Source organism: Mauremys mutica, chromosome 1 (assembly GCF_020497125.1).
Source record: "Mauremys mutica isolate MM-2020 ecotype Southern chromosome 1, ASM2049712v1, whole genome shotgun sequence".
Taxonomy (NCBI): Eukaryota; Metazoa; Chordata; order Testudines; family Geoemydidae; genus Mauremys; species Mauremys mutica.
The window spans coordinates 308,192,954-308,208,946 of record NC_059072.1 but is presented as its reverse complement, the minus strand read 5'-3'; the positions used below and the strand labels follow the sequence as shown (position 1 = coordinate 308,208,946).

The following is a 15,993-nucleotide window of genomic DNA, read 5'->3' as shown; positions in this document are numbered from 1 at the left end:
GTGCAGACGGGTAAGTTGTCCCCGGGCGTCCCATCAAATCTGGCGCTTACCCACCTGCTTGCCCTTAGAGGGGCCAGGCTGGGGCGCAAGCCGAGACTGCTACTGTGGGTGTTTCTTATAGTCCCTAGATTTTTTATAGGGAAGCTTGTATCTGGAGTCGGGGGCCTGGCTGGGGGCCTGCTGAGGCTTGAACTTGATCCTGGCCAGGGCCTGGACATATAGACCAAGAGTCTTTAAGGTCGTGTGAGAGTCCTTGAGATCATGTAATTTCACGTCTGTTTGCTGCGCTTGCCATCGAAGGGGAGGTCCTGCAGGGAGGTCTGTGCCTCGCTGGACAACCCGGACAAGAGGAGCCACGACGCCCTCCTCATGCACACTGCAGAGGCCCTAGTTCTTGCAGTTGTGTCTGCTGCATCAGAGGCTGCCTGAAGGGCTGCTCTGGAGGCATCTGTGCCCTCCTCTACCAGGGCCTTATACTCCTTCCTATCACGCTCCTGGAGGGAGTCCATGAACTTTGGCATTGAGCCCATAAATTAAAGTTGTATCTGCCCAGCAGGGCTTGGTGGTTTGCCACCCTCAGTTGGAAGCTCGAGGAAGAATAAAGCTTTCTACCAAACAAGTCCAGCCTCCTTGAGTCTTTCTTCTTAGGAGTGGGAGCAGGTTGGCCCTGACATTCCTTGTGGTTGACTGCCTCGACCACTAGGGAATTGGGGGTGGGGTGGGTGTATAGATATTCGTGGCCCTTGGCAGGCACGAGATACTTCCGCTCTGCCCTCTTAGATATGGGGGGCAGGGAAGATGGGGTCTGCCACAGGGCATTAGAGATCTTCGCCACCCCTTCGTGGAGAAGAAGGGCCACCCTGGCCGCACTGTCGCCGAGAGGACATCAAAGAGGGAGTCCAAAGGCTCCTCGACCTCTTCACCCTGTAGACTGAGGCTTGAAGCCACCCTTTTCAAGAGCTCTTGGTGGGCTTGTGTGTCCTCCTGGGGAACAGGAGGAGGAGGCGCTGTGATTGCCTCATCAGGGGAGGATGAGGATGGGGGCGAGGTGCTCTGCGTCCCCACCAGTGCCACAGAACCCAATGCTTGGTCCCCTTTGAGCGTGGGGCTGGAGAAGAGTGCTCTGCTGACCCCGTCCTGGGGGGCTGAGAGAGGGAGGCCGACGGTCTTTCCAAAACCCTGGCCACCGAGAGAGTCACCACCAGGGGCTGCGTCGGGGGCCATTGGTACCAGAGCACTGGCCAGGGAGCCTGGTGCCACTGCACTTCCTGTGGCACTGTTGGAATGGGCTGCCCCGCCGGATTCACCTGGTCCGCCAACTGTCGGCTCCGAGGGGAGGCCAAGCTGGCATACGAACGTCCACTATCCCAGGATGGGGATGAGTAACGACGTAATGAACTGTGCCAGGCTCGAGACCTTGAGTCTGGGGTAGAGGAGCGGGAGTACCGTCTGTAACGGCTGCTCTGTGAACGGCTCCATTGGGCAGATCCACAATGGCCAGTTGCTGGAGATCTACGTCTGAAGCTGAGGGAGTGTGCTGGGGAGCTCAATTGGGATGGAGAGCGTGAGCGGTGTCAACATCGGTACCGTGAGGGGCTACAGCGGATTCTCAGAGTTGGCGTCTGTCCCAGTCCCGGTGGGGCATGCTCTGATCTCAAGGCCTGCACTCCCTCGATGTGGAGTGGTGCCTGGATTCCCTGCTGCTCGGCACCCAACCAGACAATCTGGTGGGGGTCGATGGGGACCGGTGCGAACTGCGCCGGGGGTGGGGGGGAGAGGCGGTCACTGTGTGGAGAACGGCGTTGGGAACCTTCCCTCAACGATGAGCAGTACCGCCCGGGTGGCGACTGTGGCAGTCTGAGTTCTGGCTTGCCTCTGGACCGGGGAGCCACAGGGGTTGGTGCAGCTGGTACCAGGAGAGACATTATGTCTCAAGCCGACTGCAGGGCCTCCGGCGTGGAGGGCACCCATATGTGGCCACTGGCGTCCGGGGAGGCCGGCCCAGAGTGGGCTGGGCTACTCCGCTCAACTTGAGTCAGAGGCCGCGAGGTCAAGGAGAATCGAGAGCTGCCCAACGTGGGTCTAGTCTCGCCCCCAGCCTTGCCCCAGTGCCTTGACAGAGAAGATCTCTTCTTCGTCTTCTTAGAGTGTCCTGTGGATGGGGAGCAGTGCTGGCTGGTGGAGGGCACTGCTCGGTCATAGCGCGCACCGATGCTGCGGTGCTCGGTGCTGACTCGGACCAGCGTAGCGGTGTCAGGGCCAACTCCATCAATATAGCTCGGAGCCGTACGTCCTGCTCCTTCTTGGTCCAAGGCTTAAATGATCTGCAAATCTTGCAGCGGTTGCTGAGGTGGATTTCCCCAAGACAGCGTAAACAGCTAGTGTGCGGATCACTTACAGGCATAGGCCATTTACAAGTGTTGCACGACTTAAAGCCTGGGGTGCGGGGCATACCCCGACCCCGGCGAACTTTTCTACTCTATATAACTTTTTAAAAAACAAAACAAAACAAAACACATACAGGTACTAAATGACAGTCCAAACAGGGAAAGCTACAGCTGAGAGCTGGAGCACAGCAGTTCCAAGGAACCTTCACTGGAGGCAAGAAAGAACTGAGGGTGGGGGAAGTGCGCAGCGCCCCTTATACCGTGCCATAGCGGCACCATTCCAGAGATCACTAGGGGCGCTCTCCTATGGGTACTGCTAGGGGAAAAACTTCCGGCACCGGTGCCTGTGGCGAGCACACACACCTATTGTGGAATGCACATGAGCAATCACTTGAAGAAGAACCACCAGTTTTGGGGACTGTCTGCCCTATTCTTTGCAGTTTTCCCTGTATAAGCATTCTCAGTGTAGCCCCTCCAGGCACCACAGTCACAGGGACTCACAGGCCTCAATTTCTAGGAACAAAGAATGCAGGCCGTCTTTATAGGACGGGGGGGATCTATACAGGGAAGCAGTGACGCTGAAAAAGATTTGGCAGTCATGCTGGAAAATCAGCTGATTGTGAGCTCCCAGTACAACCCTGTGGCAAAAAAGGCTAATGCAATCCTTGGATGCATAAACAGGGGAATCTTGAGTGTAGAGAGGCTATTTTACCTATGTCTTTGGCACTGGTGTGACTGCTGCTGGAATACTATATCCCATTCTGGTGCCATCAATTCAAGCAGGATGTTGATAAACTGGAGAAGGTTCAGAAAAGAGCCACAGGAATAATTAGAGGATTATAAAACATGCCTTACAGAAATAGAGTCAAGGATGTCAATCTATTTATCTTAACAAAGAGAAGCTTAAGGGGTACTTACAGACTTAATCAAGTCACCTAAACAGGAACAAATATTTGATAATGATCTCTTCAATCTAGCAGAGAAAGGTATAACACAACCCAGTGGCTGGAAGTTGAAGCTAGACAGATTCAGACTGGAAATAAGGTGTACATTTTTAACAGTGACAGTAGTTAACCATTGGAACAATTTACGAAAGGTCATGGTGGAGTCTCCATCACTGACAATTTTTAAATCAAGAATGGATATTTTCTAAAAGATATGCTCTAGACATTTTTTCAGGGATGTTCTATGGCCCATGTTATACAAGAGGTGGACTAGTCGATCACAATGGTTCCTTCTGATCTTGGAATCTATTAATCCCACAAAGTCCTAAGCAACTTGGCCCCAATCCAGCAAACTACTTAAGGATGTGTTTAAGTGCTTTGTTCGACTGGCCAAATGTTAGAGAAAAATTTTGTGCTGAGCAGTCACAAAACGGATTTTTCCAGTGCTTATAATTCAGCTTGTTTTATTAATTTTTATATTTAGTTAGGCAAACTGGCATAGAGATAAGTCCTCAGTAAGGACTAGACATGTGGAAATTTCAACTTGTTAAGGTCAGCCATTTTTAAACTCATCAACGTGCAAAGCAGCATCTTCACATTTTTCTAGAGTTGTAAAAGTATTTTTGTTTCCCTCACCTTCCATAATTAAAAATGGATGAATGAATTCATCTCAAACTTCCCAAAATATTCACCTTTGGGATGAGACCAAGAATGGAACACTTCAGATGAAACTGAAAAATTTTCAGATAATTATGAGCAGAGACAGAAATAAAAGGCTTATGATCAAAGTCAAAATGTAACCTTAACACCCTACATCTTTCATCACCAAACAACAATGGCAAAGATGACAACAACCTGTCTGGGACATGTATTTATGCTTCAGTGAAATATAATTAACATTCATTTAGTGTGGGAGTCCCACTTTAAAGAATTAAAATAACTTTTAGAGAAAATAAAGTAATAAATAGCTGTTTCCCCTAAAATTTCTAATGCCAGAATCAAAGACACTTACCTCTTTCTCTGCCTTTATGAGGTAGAAAAGCACCAGAAATAAAGGATCCATTGGTGTTGCAAACAATAGGCGTCCATCTATGGACAGAAAGATGAAAGAACATTTAATTCTCAGAAACATAACATAGGCAGCTTGATTATTTCTTTTTAATTTTACTGATAGGGGTTGCAGTGTTTTCATGGAGCGGTTAAGTAAATTCTGTTATTTTGTTTTATAAATGCCTTAATATAGGAGGGCTCAATTCTCAATTGTGCCTAAGCAACGTTCAAGTACAGCAGGATAGGTGTCTTGATAGGAAGCTGACTGTACCTCAATGATTCTGCTCTCCCCCTAGTCCTGGCATAAGTTAAAGCTGGAGGGGTCTAGCTTCAATGAATGCTACAGGGGAAATCCCTTCCATCAGCAGAGAATCAGTCATAATGAGATCTCGCTCTGCTGTGGCCCCTTCCCTATTTACATCAGGCAGCAAGCTCTGCAGTAGGAAGCAAAAGATGAGTTGTAGCTGAATTCTGCATGCTTTACAAAGGCCAGAGATTCCCTCTGCATGGGGGAATTCTCTGTTGGTTTCTTATGCGACACAAAGTGAACTTGGCAGACCAGAGAATATGGTCCAGTGCGTATGTTTAATAATATATATCAATTGCAGGATTGGCCTTCATTTAACAGAGCCTTCAATATAGATAATTGGAAACAACAATGTAACATGAAAGCAATTCATTACATAAGATCTAATAATTGATAACCATTTGACATCAGAAAAGCAAAAATGAGTGTAGCTACTTGGACTTGACAGCTAGAGAGAGAGGTTTTTGTTTCAATTCACTAATAGGTTTTTGTTTTAATTCACTAATAGAGAATGAAATTTTAACATACTTTCCCCATTTTGTATTTCCTAAATCTTGCCAAACCAAGACCAGGTTATTGGTGAATCATTTGGCTTACAACTAATAATTCATTCTTCATATTTCAAAAAGTGTTGATTTTCCAGTGGAAGACGTAACAACAGAACCAACAGGCCCAATGGTAAATTATAATTTGTGATGTCTTTAATTAATTTGCACATTTATTTCCAAATCTTCTCCATTTTACAGTAAGATAGCTAAATAAGTATGAAACCTCATTCCCCAAGTTCTGTTTTACAGTCATTCCTTGTCACTGGTACCTTTTAATCTGACGGCTGGAAGGTACCATCATAGCACTGAGAAAGCAATTTTTTTTTTTAAAGCAGCTTTTTTGTATTTTGGGGACATAGAATACTAAATGTATTTCTATTTCTCTACACACTCATTTGTTCCCCTAAAAACAACATTTCCAGTACCAATTAGTCTAGTAATGCATTACTGTCACTTGGAAAATATGAGAAAAATCCAAACAATGAGATCATCATTAAATATTTAAAAATAAATTATAAAAAGGTAGAAAGAAAGACAGGCCTTTGGAAGGCAGCAGGGAACTCAGGATATGTCTACACTACAAGTGCTACAATAGCAGAGCTGCAGTGGTGTAGTAAATCCACCCCCTTGAGAGCCAGTTTGACAGAATTCTTCCGTCAACCTATCTGTGTCTAAACCGAGGCTTTGGTAGGCTTACTTTTTCACACTCTTGAGTAACGTAGCTAAGTCAATCTATGTTTTAGGTACAGATCAGGTCTAAGTTTCTGGAACAGCTGAAGATGGAGCATGCTGTGAAGGTGACATGCTGGCTATCAAAGGGAGGTAATGTTACGCTTTTCAAACAGCAGCTTCTGTAGTCTAGATCATTAAGAGCCACAACAAATATGTTACTGCTTGAGAGGCAGTTCAACCCACCTTCCAGGTAGTGCATTTGCATCAGCAGTGGGATATAAAGAAAAAAAAGGCCAACAAGAGAAGATAACATGAATTATAGGAAACTGGAGTAAGCTCCTCTTTCAGGGGATGCAGGAAATCAAGAATAAAAGATTCCATGGCACAAGTATCGATATGTCAGACAAATGGGAGAAAAGACAGGGAAACGCCACTCAGGAACCTGAAAAACTCGCTAACAAAACTAGGTTGAACACAGACCCATTTTAAAGGAAGTGAAAAACTAATGAATTTCAGACTTATACATAGTTAGAATACTCAAACAAAAACAAAAAGCTGGAGAATTATCATCAGAAGAACAACTTTTTCAGAGGTACAGGAGTTAATTTTATACATGCCCCTGCAGCACTCAAAGAAATTAGGAACACCTTTCCAGGCTTCTAAACAAAATGCAGGTGATGGTTCCTGAGGACAGGATGCAGGTGATGGTTTCTCAGGGTATGTCTACACTACGGGATTATTCCGATTTTACAGAAACCGATTTCTGGAAACAGATTGTATAAAGTCGAGTGCACGCGGACACACTAAGCACATTAATTCGGCGGTGTACGTCCATAGTACAGAGGCTAGCGTCAACTTCTAGAGCGTTGCACTCTGGGTAGCTATCCCATAGTTCCCGCAGTCTCCCCTGCCCATTGGAAATCTGGGTTGAGATCTCAATGCCTGATGGGGCCAAAAATTTGTCGCCAGTGGTTATGGGTACATGTCATCAGTCAATCCTCCCTCCGTGAAAGCAATGGCAGACAATCATTTCACACCCTTTTCCCTGGATTGCCCGGGCAGATGCCATAGCACGGCAACCATGGAGCCCATTCAGCCTTTTTTCACTGTCACCGTATGTCTACTGGATGCTGCTGACAGATGCGGTACTGCAGTGCTACACAGCAGCATCTCCTTGCCTTTGCAAGTTAGCAAAGATGGTTACCAGCCAAACTGTACCATCTGCTGCTTTGCAAGTTGACAAAGACGGTTACCAGTCATACTGTACCGTCTGCTGCTGTCATGCAGGCGCCCCCAACTGACCTCACCGAGGTCAGCCAGGAGCACCCACGGGACGATGACGACAGATACCAGTCATAGTGTACCGTCTGCCGTCCACAAGGCAAGGCAAGGGGGATGCTGCTGTGTAGCGCTGCAGCACTGCGTCTGCCAGTAGCATCCAGGAGACATACGGTGACGCTGAAAAAAGGCGAGAAACTATTTTTTTCCCTTTGCTTTCACAGAGGGCGGGGGGGGGGGGGCTGATGACATATACCCTGAACCACCCGCAACAATGTTTTTGACCCTTCAGGCATTGGGAGCTCAGCCCAGAATTCAAATGGTTTTTGGAGAGTGCGGGAACTGTGGGATAGCTACAGTCGTCAGTCGCCCCTCCCTCCGTGAGCGTCCATTTGATTCTTTGGCTTTCTGGTACGCTTGTCTCAGCTCCTTAAGTTTCACGCAGCACTATGTTGAGTCCCTGTTGTGGCCTCTGTCCATCATGGCCTTGGAGATTTTTTCAAATGTTTTGGCATTTTGTCTTTTGGAACAGAGTTCTAATAGAACAGATTCATCTCCCCATACAGAGACCAGATTCAGTATCTCCCGTACGGTCCATGCTGGAGCTCTTTTTTGATTCTGGGACTGCATGGTCACCTGTGCTGATCAGCGCTCCACGCTGGGCAAACAGGAAATAAAATTCAAAAGTTCGCGGGGCTTTTCCTGTCTACCTGACCAGTGCATCCAAGTTCAGATTGCTGTCCAGAGCGGTCACAATCGTGTACTGTGGGATAGGTCTCGGAGGCCAATAGCGGCGAATTGTGGCCATACTAAATCTAATTCGAAATGGCAATGTCAATTTCAGTGCTACTCCCCTTGTCGGGGAGGAGTACAGAAATCGATTTTAATAGCCCTTTATGTCGACAAAAATGGCTTTGTTGTGTGGACGGGTGCAGGGTTAATTCAATTTAATGCTGCTAAATTCGACAAACTCGTAGTGTAGACCAGGCCTCAGGGGCCAAGGCAGAAGGTGGGAGGAGAAGGGGACATAGAAAATTCAACATAATCAGCAGCATGAAGCATGCACACTCCCTTGGCTCAACACTCATCCACAGCAAGTCAAAGCTTACAGCAGCATTACTTGCAATCTGGTTATTCCTATATGCACCCGTGCAAAGGAAATTTAGAATTAAACACACATCTAGGGATAATGCAATTAAAGAAGATATACAGTTTTTAGAAAATAGTGTGTTCCTCATTATTAAATGATACTTTTTCTACAAAAAAAGTCAAATAAAATAGGATGCAGTAATTGACTGGGCAAGAAACTTTTCTCTAGTGACATCCTCACTGATAAAAACATTGTTAGATCCTTGGTGAGAAGGTACAGAAAGTTGTCTGCCTTCTATTTAAAAAGATAGACTAGGATGAGGAGAAGGCTGTGAATAAATAGGGGAACTTGCTCCAGGTTATGAAATTCCTAAATACCAGCCTCAGAAAAAGAACCATCAGCTTGAGATCCCAAAGCTTTTCTGGGAAACAGAATGGTAGGTGAAAGGAAGAGGGACCAAATGTTTCAATGCCTGAAACTATATTTCATTGCTAAAATAAATGGGTCCATTTATGTTTTTCCCTCAAATTAAAATATACATACGTTCCCTGAGAACTTGTCAGGTTGATTGACAAGGAAAGCTAAATATTTTGTGGCACTTGAGTTTACTACAATTTGATTTTTTTCAAGACACACGAACATCTGTCTAATTGAGGCTGCCAAAGGCAGTCTTCTAAGAGACCACAAAGCCGCACCCCTGGCTAAATCCAGATGGCATGTGAGTGCCTCAGAAGGTGGAGATACTGTGTGACTGGACTCTACAATTAGGAACACACCAGTAAATTTATGGGGGGAAAATGTATGAATATTAGTTACACTTAGGGGTAAGGGAGAGGAAACACTATGTTACTCACCATGTTGAACAGTCTGACCTATAAACCAAGAACGATATTCTTCATGAAAAGCTTTTACTTCAAACAGCTGCTGTGCACTGCTATTGAATAAGTAGAGGGCAGCTTCCCCTGTTAAAAGAAATCTGGTTTGTATTTGTAAGCTTTCATGAAAATCAAAAGACCATCCAGTATGTCTGAAGAATGTGCCTAATATATACATAAACATACATACATTCTACATACACTGTAACTACAAAGAAAGCTTAGACAAAGAAAACTATTATATACAGATGTTCGTTTACCAGCTCTATAATCCCTTCTCAATTTTGAATCAATAAATAAAAAGTGTGAATAGTTCATTTTACAGTGCAAAGCCTTTGATTCAAACCCAAATCAGATCACACAAGAAATTAGCTTTTGTCTGTATGAGAGGGGGTGGTGATAGCGAGAATTTCGCTCTTCTTTCTTTGTCTGTCTGTCTCTGAGTTATCTGACTCAGGGACAGGGAATGAGAGTACCGACTCTTTTAAATGCCATTTTGTTGTTTATTTTTGTGTGTTGGTACAGATGTAGGGAGAGTATGGGTTAAATGAATTAGGTGAATGAAGGAGCTGAACTAGTGGGTTTCATTAGAAACTTGAAATCTTGGAGATTTCAGAAATGCTTTGTTTTAGGTTGCACTTTGTTTTAGGTTCAGTGCTACTCCCCTTGTCGGCAAGGGGAGTAGCACTGAAATTGACATTGACATTTCGAATTAGGTTTAGTATGGCCACAATTCGTCGCTATTCGCCCTTCACAAAATCCCCCTGCTTCTCACTGGTTCACATGGACAAAGTGGAATGGATCATTTTTATGCCTCCCATATTAGTTTTGATTACAAAATGCCAAATATATTGTGAAAAGGGCTGACAAGCTCCATTACTATAATGGTAAGTCACCAAGACTTTGCTTTGGAAGTTGTATGATTTTGCAGACTTGGTTACTTCTGGCTGAGCACTCAAGAGCACATCAACATTGCATGGGTGTTTACACAATATTTGGAGACAACAATTTATTTATTAAAACACAAATATTCTAAAAAGATGCTAAAAGGGTGTTTTCTTCTCTTCCTATTTCAGACTCTGCACTCATACATAAGGTTACATAACCAAAGGTTTGCGCATTACAGATCTTTGAATAGGCTTCTGGTTATTCTATAGCAGGGGTAGGCAACCTATGGCACGTGTGCCGAAGGCAGCACGCGAGCTTATTTTCAGTGGCACTCACACTGCCTGGGTGGGCTCTGCATTTTAATTTAATTTTAAATGAACCTTCTTAAACATTTTAAAAACCTTATTTACTTTACATAGAACAATAGTTTAGTTATATATTATAGACTTCTAGAAAGAGACCTTCTAAAAACGTTAAAATGTATTACCAGCACACGAAACCTTAATTTAGAGTGAATAAATGAAGACTCAGCACACCACTTCTGAAAGGTTGCCGACCCCTGTTCTATAGTAAGTTACCCAGCTTCGGTGTCAACAACTACACTTAAAGCTTTTTCTCTAAAAGCCTTACCCACACACTTTTTATTCTACAAGTTAAACAGATCACTTCCTTCCCTGGTAAAATATAAATTCTTATTCACCTTTTTTCAATTCTGGTGACAAATTGCAAAGCCAATTCAATACAGCAGATGGAAGTTGTGCATTGCTTTATATTTTGAAGCTAAATTCTGAATATTTTTAAACAGAATTAATAAACTCTCTTTCCATTCTGCATCTCTTATCTTTCACTAATCTCTTCCTTTAGGCACAAAGCAGAAACTAGCTGATTATCTGCACCTCTAATTAAGTTTCTCTGATGTGTTTTAATGTCATAAACATGAGTGGTGACATTTAAAAAAACCCAGTGATCCTACCGAAAGCAAATGAATTTATGAAGGGAGCGAAGAAACAACCTGAACCAGATTTTTTCAAACAAACTACTTTAAATGTGAAGATTTTCTGTTTAAATAAACTAAACAGGGTTTAATACTGCATACTTTAATGAAAAGAAAGTCTTAGATAAAGGCAGCTTTAAGATACTTTAGCTATACAACCAAAGAAGAAAATGATTGTTTTGGAGATTGGAAGGAGGTTCATTAAATTTTTTACATTATTTGTTTTTCCAATATGTTTCTAATTAAAGGTAAATCATCATCTACTGACAAGAAAAGAGATACCTCACTTTGGACTGAGTAAAAAGAAAATTGTAGTTAAAAATGAAAAGGCTCAAAAGTTTGGCAAGTATAATAAAAGCCTCTCCTAAGTGAATGTTTAGTTTATAGCATAAGGTGACTAGCTGAAGAATCTAAATTTGGATTTATAAGAAAGGCCTATGGATCCCCAAAAAACTAATGCATTTAAAAGATACATTTGAAATATACCACTTTTTTATGCTACCAATATTTCTGATGAACAATTCCACCAATTAAAATTATAAAATAAATCCTAAATGTTTGAACTGAATTAACTACACGGCATCCTCAGCAAAATCTCTGGCACATGAGATTAACACTATCATCGTTTCAGTTTGCAAAATATTAATCCTCTGGTAGAGATAAGGAGAGAATTAACCATAATATTAACAATGTCCTTAACTGTTGCAAACTTGCCTGTACTTGGATTACGCAGTCTTGTAAATAAAGGTCCACCATCAGGTTTCATAGGAAGATCAGTAACAGGCTCTGAAAAGAATTATAAAATTATAAATTGAGAGATCTTTCCCACCCCATCATACTTCACCAACATACTTGTCTGTATTAATTGGATTTACCTTTCAGATACTAGTAATTTCCCCCCGAAAGCCACACAGTATGCCCATTACATCAGAACACAAGAATGGCCACGCTGGACAAGAACAATGGCCACCTAGCCCAGTAGCCTGTCTTATGACAATGGCAAGTGCCAGTGCTTCAGAGAAAATGGACAAAACAGGGCAATTTCCAATCATCCACCCCCCCGTCATCCACTCCCAGCTTTTGGAAATTGGAGGTTTAGGGACACCCAGAGCATGCGGTTACATCCCTAATATATTATATATATGCTAATATATCCTAATATATCTTTTTTGAGATGGGATGACCAAAACTGCATGTAGTACTGAAGGTGTGGGTGTTCATGGATTTATTCAGTGGTGTTATGATATTTTCAGTTTTGTTTTCTATCCCTTTCCTAATGATTCCTAACAGTATGTTACTTTTTTTTTTTTTTTTTTTGGAGGTGGGGGGAGGACAAGGACAGCTGCTGCACACTCAGTGGATGTTTTCAGAGAACTAGCCACAGTGCCGCCACAATCTCTTTCTTATGCGGTAACAACTCATTTAGACATCATTGTTTTGTATGTATAGTTGGAATTATGTTTTCAAAAATGCATTACTTTGCCCTCATTAACACTGAATTTCATTTGCCATTTTGTCACTTGTCACACAGTTCTGTGAGATCCCTTTGTAACTCTTCACAGTCAGATTTGGACTTAACTATTTTAAGTAGTTTTGTATCATCTGCAAATTTTGCCACCTCACCATTTGAAAAGAATTGGGTTCTTTTCCCAGATCATTTATAAGTATGTTGAACAGTACTGGTCCCAGCACAGATCCTTTGGGGACCCTCCTATTTACCTCTCTCCATTTATTCCTACCCTTTGGGTATGCCTACACTGCCATTAAAAACCCACAGCTGGCCTGTACCAGCTGACTCAGGTTCACGGGGCTTGGATTAAAGGGCTGTTTAATTGTGGTGTAGACATTCAGGCCTGAGCCTGAACGTCTACACCACAATTAAACAGCCCCTTAGCCTGAGTCCTGGGAGCTTGAGTCAGTTGGCACAGGCCAGCCATGAGTGTCTAACTGCATTGTAGAGATACCCCTTGATTCCTAGCTTTTAACCAGTTACTGATCCATGAGAGGACCTTCCCTCTTATCCCATGACTGCATACTCTGCTTAAGAGCCTTTGGTGAGGGACCTTGTCAAAAGCTTTCTGAATGTCCAAGTACACTATTTCCATCACTCTTGTCCATGTTTGTTGACACTTTCAAAGAGTTCTATTAGACTGGTGAGGCAGCATTTGCCTTTATAAAAGCCAACGCGTTGTGTTCATCAATGTACTTGATAATTTTTTTCTGACCTACAGATTCAACCAATTTCCTGGTACTCAAGTTAGGCTTACTGGCCTGTAATTGCCAGGATCACCTCTGGGGACTTTGTTAAAAATTGGTGTTTCACTAGCTACCCTCCAGTTATCTGATACAGAGGCTGATATAAGTTATAGGTATCATATTACAGGTCGTAGTTCTGCAATTTCATATCTGAGTTTCTTCAGAACTCTTAGGTGAATTCCAACTGGTCTTGGTGGGCATATTACTGTTTAATTTATCTATTTGTTCCAAAACCTCCTCTACTGACTTCTCAAGCTATGAAAGTTCCTCAGATTTGTCACCTAAAATAATGGCTTAGGTGCAAGGATGTCCCTCACATCCAATACAGTGAAGACCAATACAAAGAATTCATTTAGCTTCTCCGTAACAGCCTTGTCTTCCTACAGTGCTCCTTTAGCACTTTGATCGTCCAGTGGCCCCACTGACTGTTTGGTAGGCTTCTTGCTTCCAATGTACTTAAAAAAATATTTGTTGTTAGTTTGTGTGTCTTTTTCTAGTTGCTCTTCAGATTCTTTCTTGGCCTGCCTAGTTTATGCTTGACTTGCCAGAGTTTATGCTCCTTTCTATTTTCTTCACTAGGACCCGACTTCCAATTTTTGAAGGATGCCTTTTTGCCTTTAACCACTTCTTTTACTCTACTGTTAAATCGTTGTGGCATTTTTTGGGTCTCTTACTGTCTTTTATATTATAGTCGCTATTACTGAGCAATTCCGTTATAATCACCTGTTGGACCAGATTCTGTGTATCACTTAGGACTAAAACAAAAATTGGCTCTCCCTTTGTGGATTCCAGGACAAGCTGTTCCAACAAGCAGTTATTTATGATGTCTAGAAATTTTATCTGTGTCCCTTCCTGAGGTGACATATACCCAGTCAATATGAGGATAGTTGAAATCCCCCATCATTAATTTATTTTCTGTCTTTGTAGCCTGTCTAATCTCCCTGAGGATTTCACAATCACTATCACCATCCTGGTCAGGGAGCCGGTAGTATATTCCTACTACTTACTATACTCTTATTGTTCAAGCATTGAATTTCTATCCATAGAGATGGTACACTTTGATTCGTTTAAGCTGTTTACTTTATGTGACTCTAGGCTTTCTTTCACATACAATGCCACGTCCCTACCAGCATGACCTACTCTGTCATTTCTTACATTGACTAGAAGTAATTTTCATTAGAAATCAGTTATGCTTGAAAATCAGCTTGGCATACAGATGGGGAGAACATTGCAAGGGTGCTGTCTTGCAGAAATGGATACCAAATCAACTTGGTCTTGAACATTAAGAAACCCCTATTTATGTGGAACACATTCTTTAGTATTCTCCCCTGTATAAGAAGTCAGGGTAAGAAAGCATTACTTTTGTGGAAAGGGCATCAGATATAAGAGAAAAAGACCACATTTTGCAAGCCTTGTGAAAGGCATAGCGATCTTTACTTACAAAGGTAACTGGATTGCCTTTTTTTGAGGTTTTCAGCCCCACACTCAGTGAAAAAGATAATGTTGTTGCTAAGATAATGGGCTGTCTTAAAAAGAAATATCAAAGCAGCTTTGTTGTTTCCAGGAAAACTAAGAACTAAAGTGTGTCTTTTGTCTTAAGGTCTAAGACCCATAATTGGTTAAAAAAAAGTGGAGAACACAAGTAAAGGCCAAACCGAAGATGCAGCAAGAGGTCTCTTGTTAAATCCTAAAGGAAGAGGTGGATTATTTGCCACAATATACAAGAATAGTTCTTATAAACTCTGCCCCAAGGAGTTTCTTTTATATGAGCAAAAAACAAGTTAGTGAGAGTGTGCAAAGTCTTTTGATTAGAAATTATGCCTTTCAATTAATTCAATGGAGGGAGGGATAGCTCAGTGGTTTGAGCATTGGACTGCTAAACCCAGAGTTGTGAGTTCAATTCTTGAGGGGGGCCATTTAGGGATCTGGGGCAAAAATCTGTCTGGGGATTGGTCCTGCTTTGAGCAGAGGGTTGGACTAGATGACCTTCCAACCCTGATATTCTATGATTCTATACTGTACCAAGATGGAGGCAGATAGACAAAATGCTCACCCAGTAAAGGTGGGTGTATTAGCAATAGATAAACTAGACAATTGTTCATCCGGCACAGCATTTAAGAATGACTATATTACAGATTCACACACATATATAGTGCCTTTATAACCCCAACAAATTAGGTAATTAAGAGGTAAACACAATGTCTTTATGAGGCTGTTTAAATAAATGTCAAAACTGGTTTTATGCAGTATTATTGTAGCTGTGTTAGTCTCAGGATATTAGAGAGACAAGGTGGGTGAGGTCATATCACTTACTGCAGTGGCTCTCAACCTTTCCAGACTACTGTACCTCTTTCAGGAGTCTGATTTGTCTTGCAAACCCCTAAGTTTCATCTGTCTTAAAAACTACTTGCTTACAAAATCAGACATAAAACACAAGTGTCACAGTGCACTGCTACTGAAAAATTGCTTACTTTCTCATTTTTACCATATAATTATAAATCGACTGGAATATAAATATCACACTTACATTTCAGTATATAGTTTATATAGAGTGGTATAAACAAGTCATTGTCTGTATGAAATTTTAGTTGGTACTGACTTTGCTAGTGTTTCTTATGTAGCCTGTTGTAAAACTAGGCAAATATCTAGATAAGCTGATGTACCCCCTGGAAGGGATACACATACTCTAGGTTGAGAACCACTG

The 15,993-nt window shown here is 42.4% G+C and overlaps 1 protein-coding gene across 2 annotated transcripts in view; it reads right to left on the bottom strand.

The window, feature by feature from the left end:
• RNASEH2B (ribonuclease H2 subunit B) overlaps window positions 1-15,993 on the bottom strand; it is a 58,842-nt gene that overhangs the window by 32,463 nt on the left and 10,386 nt on the right. For both annotated transcript variants that reach the window (XM_045014442.1, XM_045014436.1), the window contains exons 2-4: window positions 11,748-11,819; window positions 9,131-9,238; window positions 4,344-4,420 (exon numbers count right to left, since the gene is read on the bottom strand). In XM_045014442.1, the coding sequence (XP_044870377.1) occupies window positions 4,344-4,420; window positions 9,131-9,238; window positions 11,748-11,819 (257 nt within the window). The remainder of the gene's footprint in view (window positions 1-4,343; window positions 4,421-9,130; window positions 9,239-11,747; window positions 11,820-15,993) is intronic.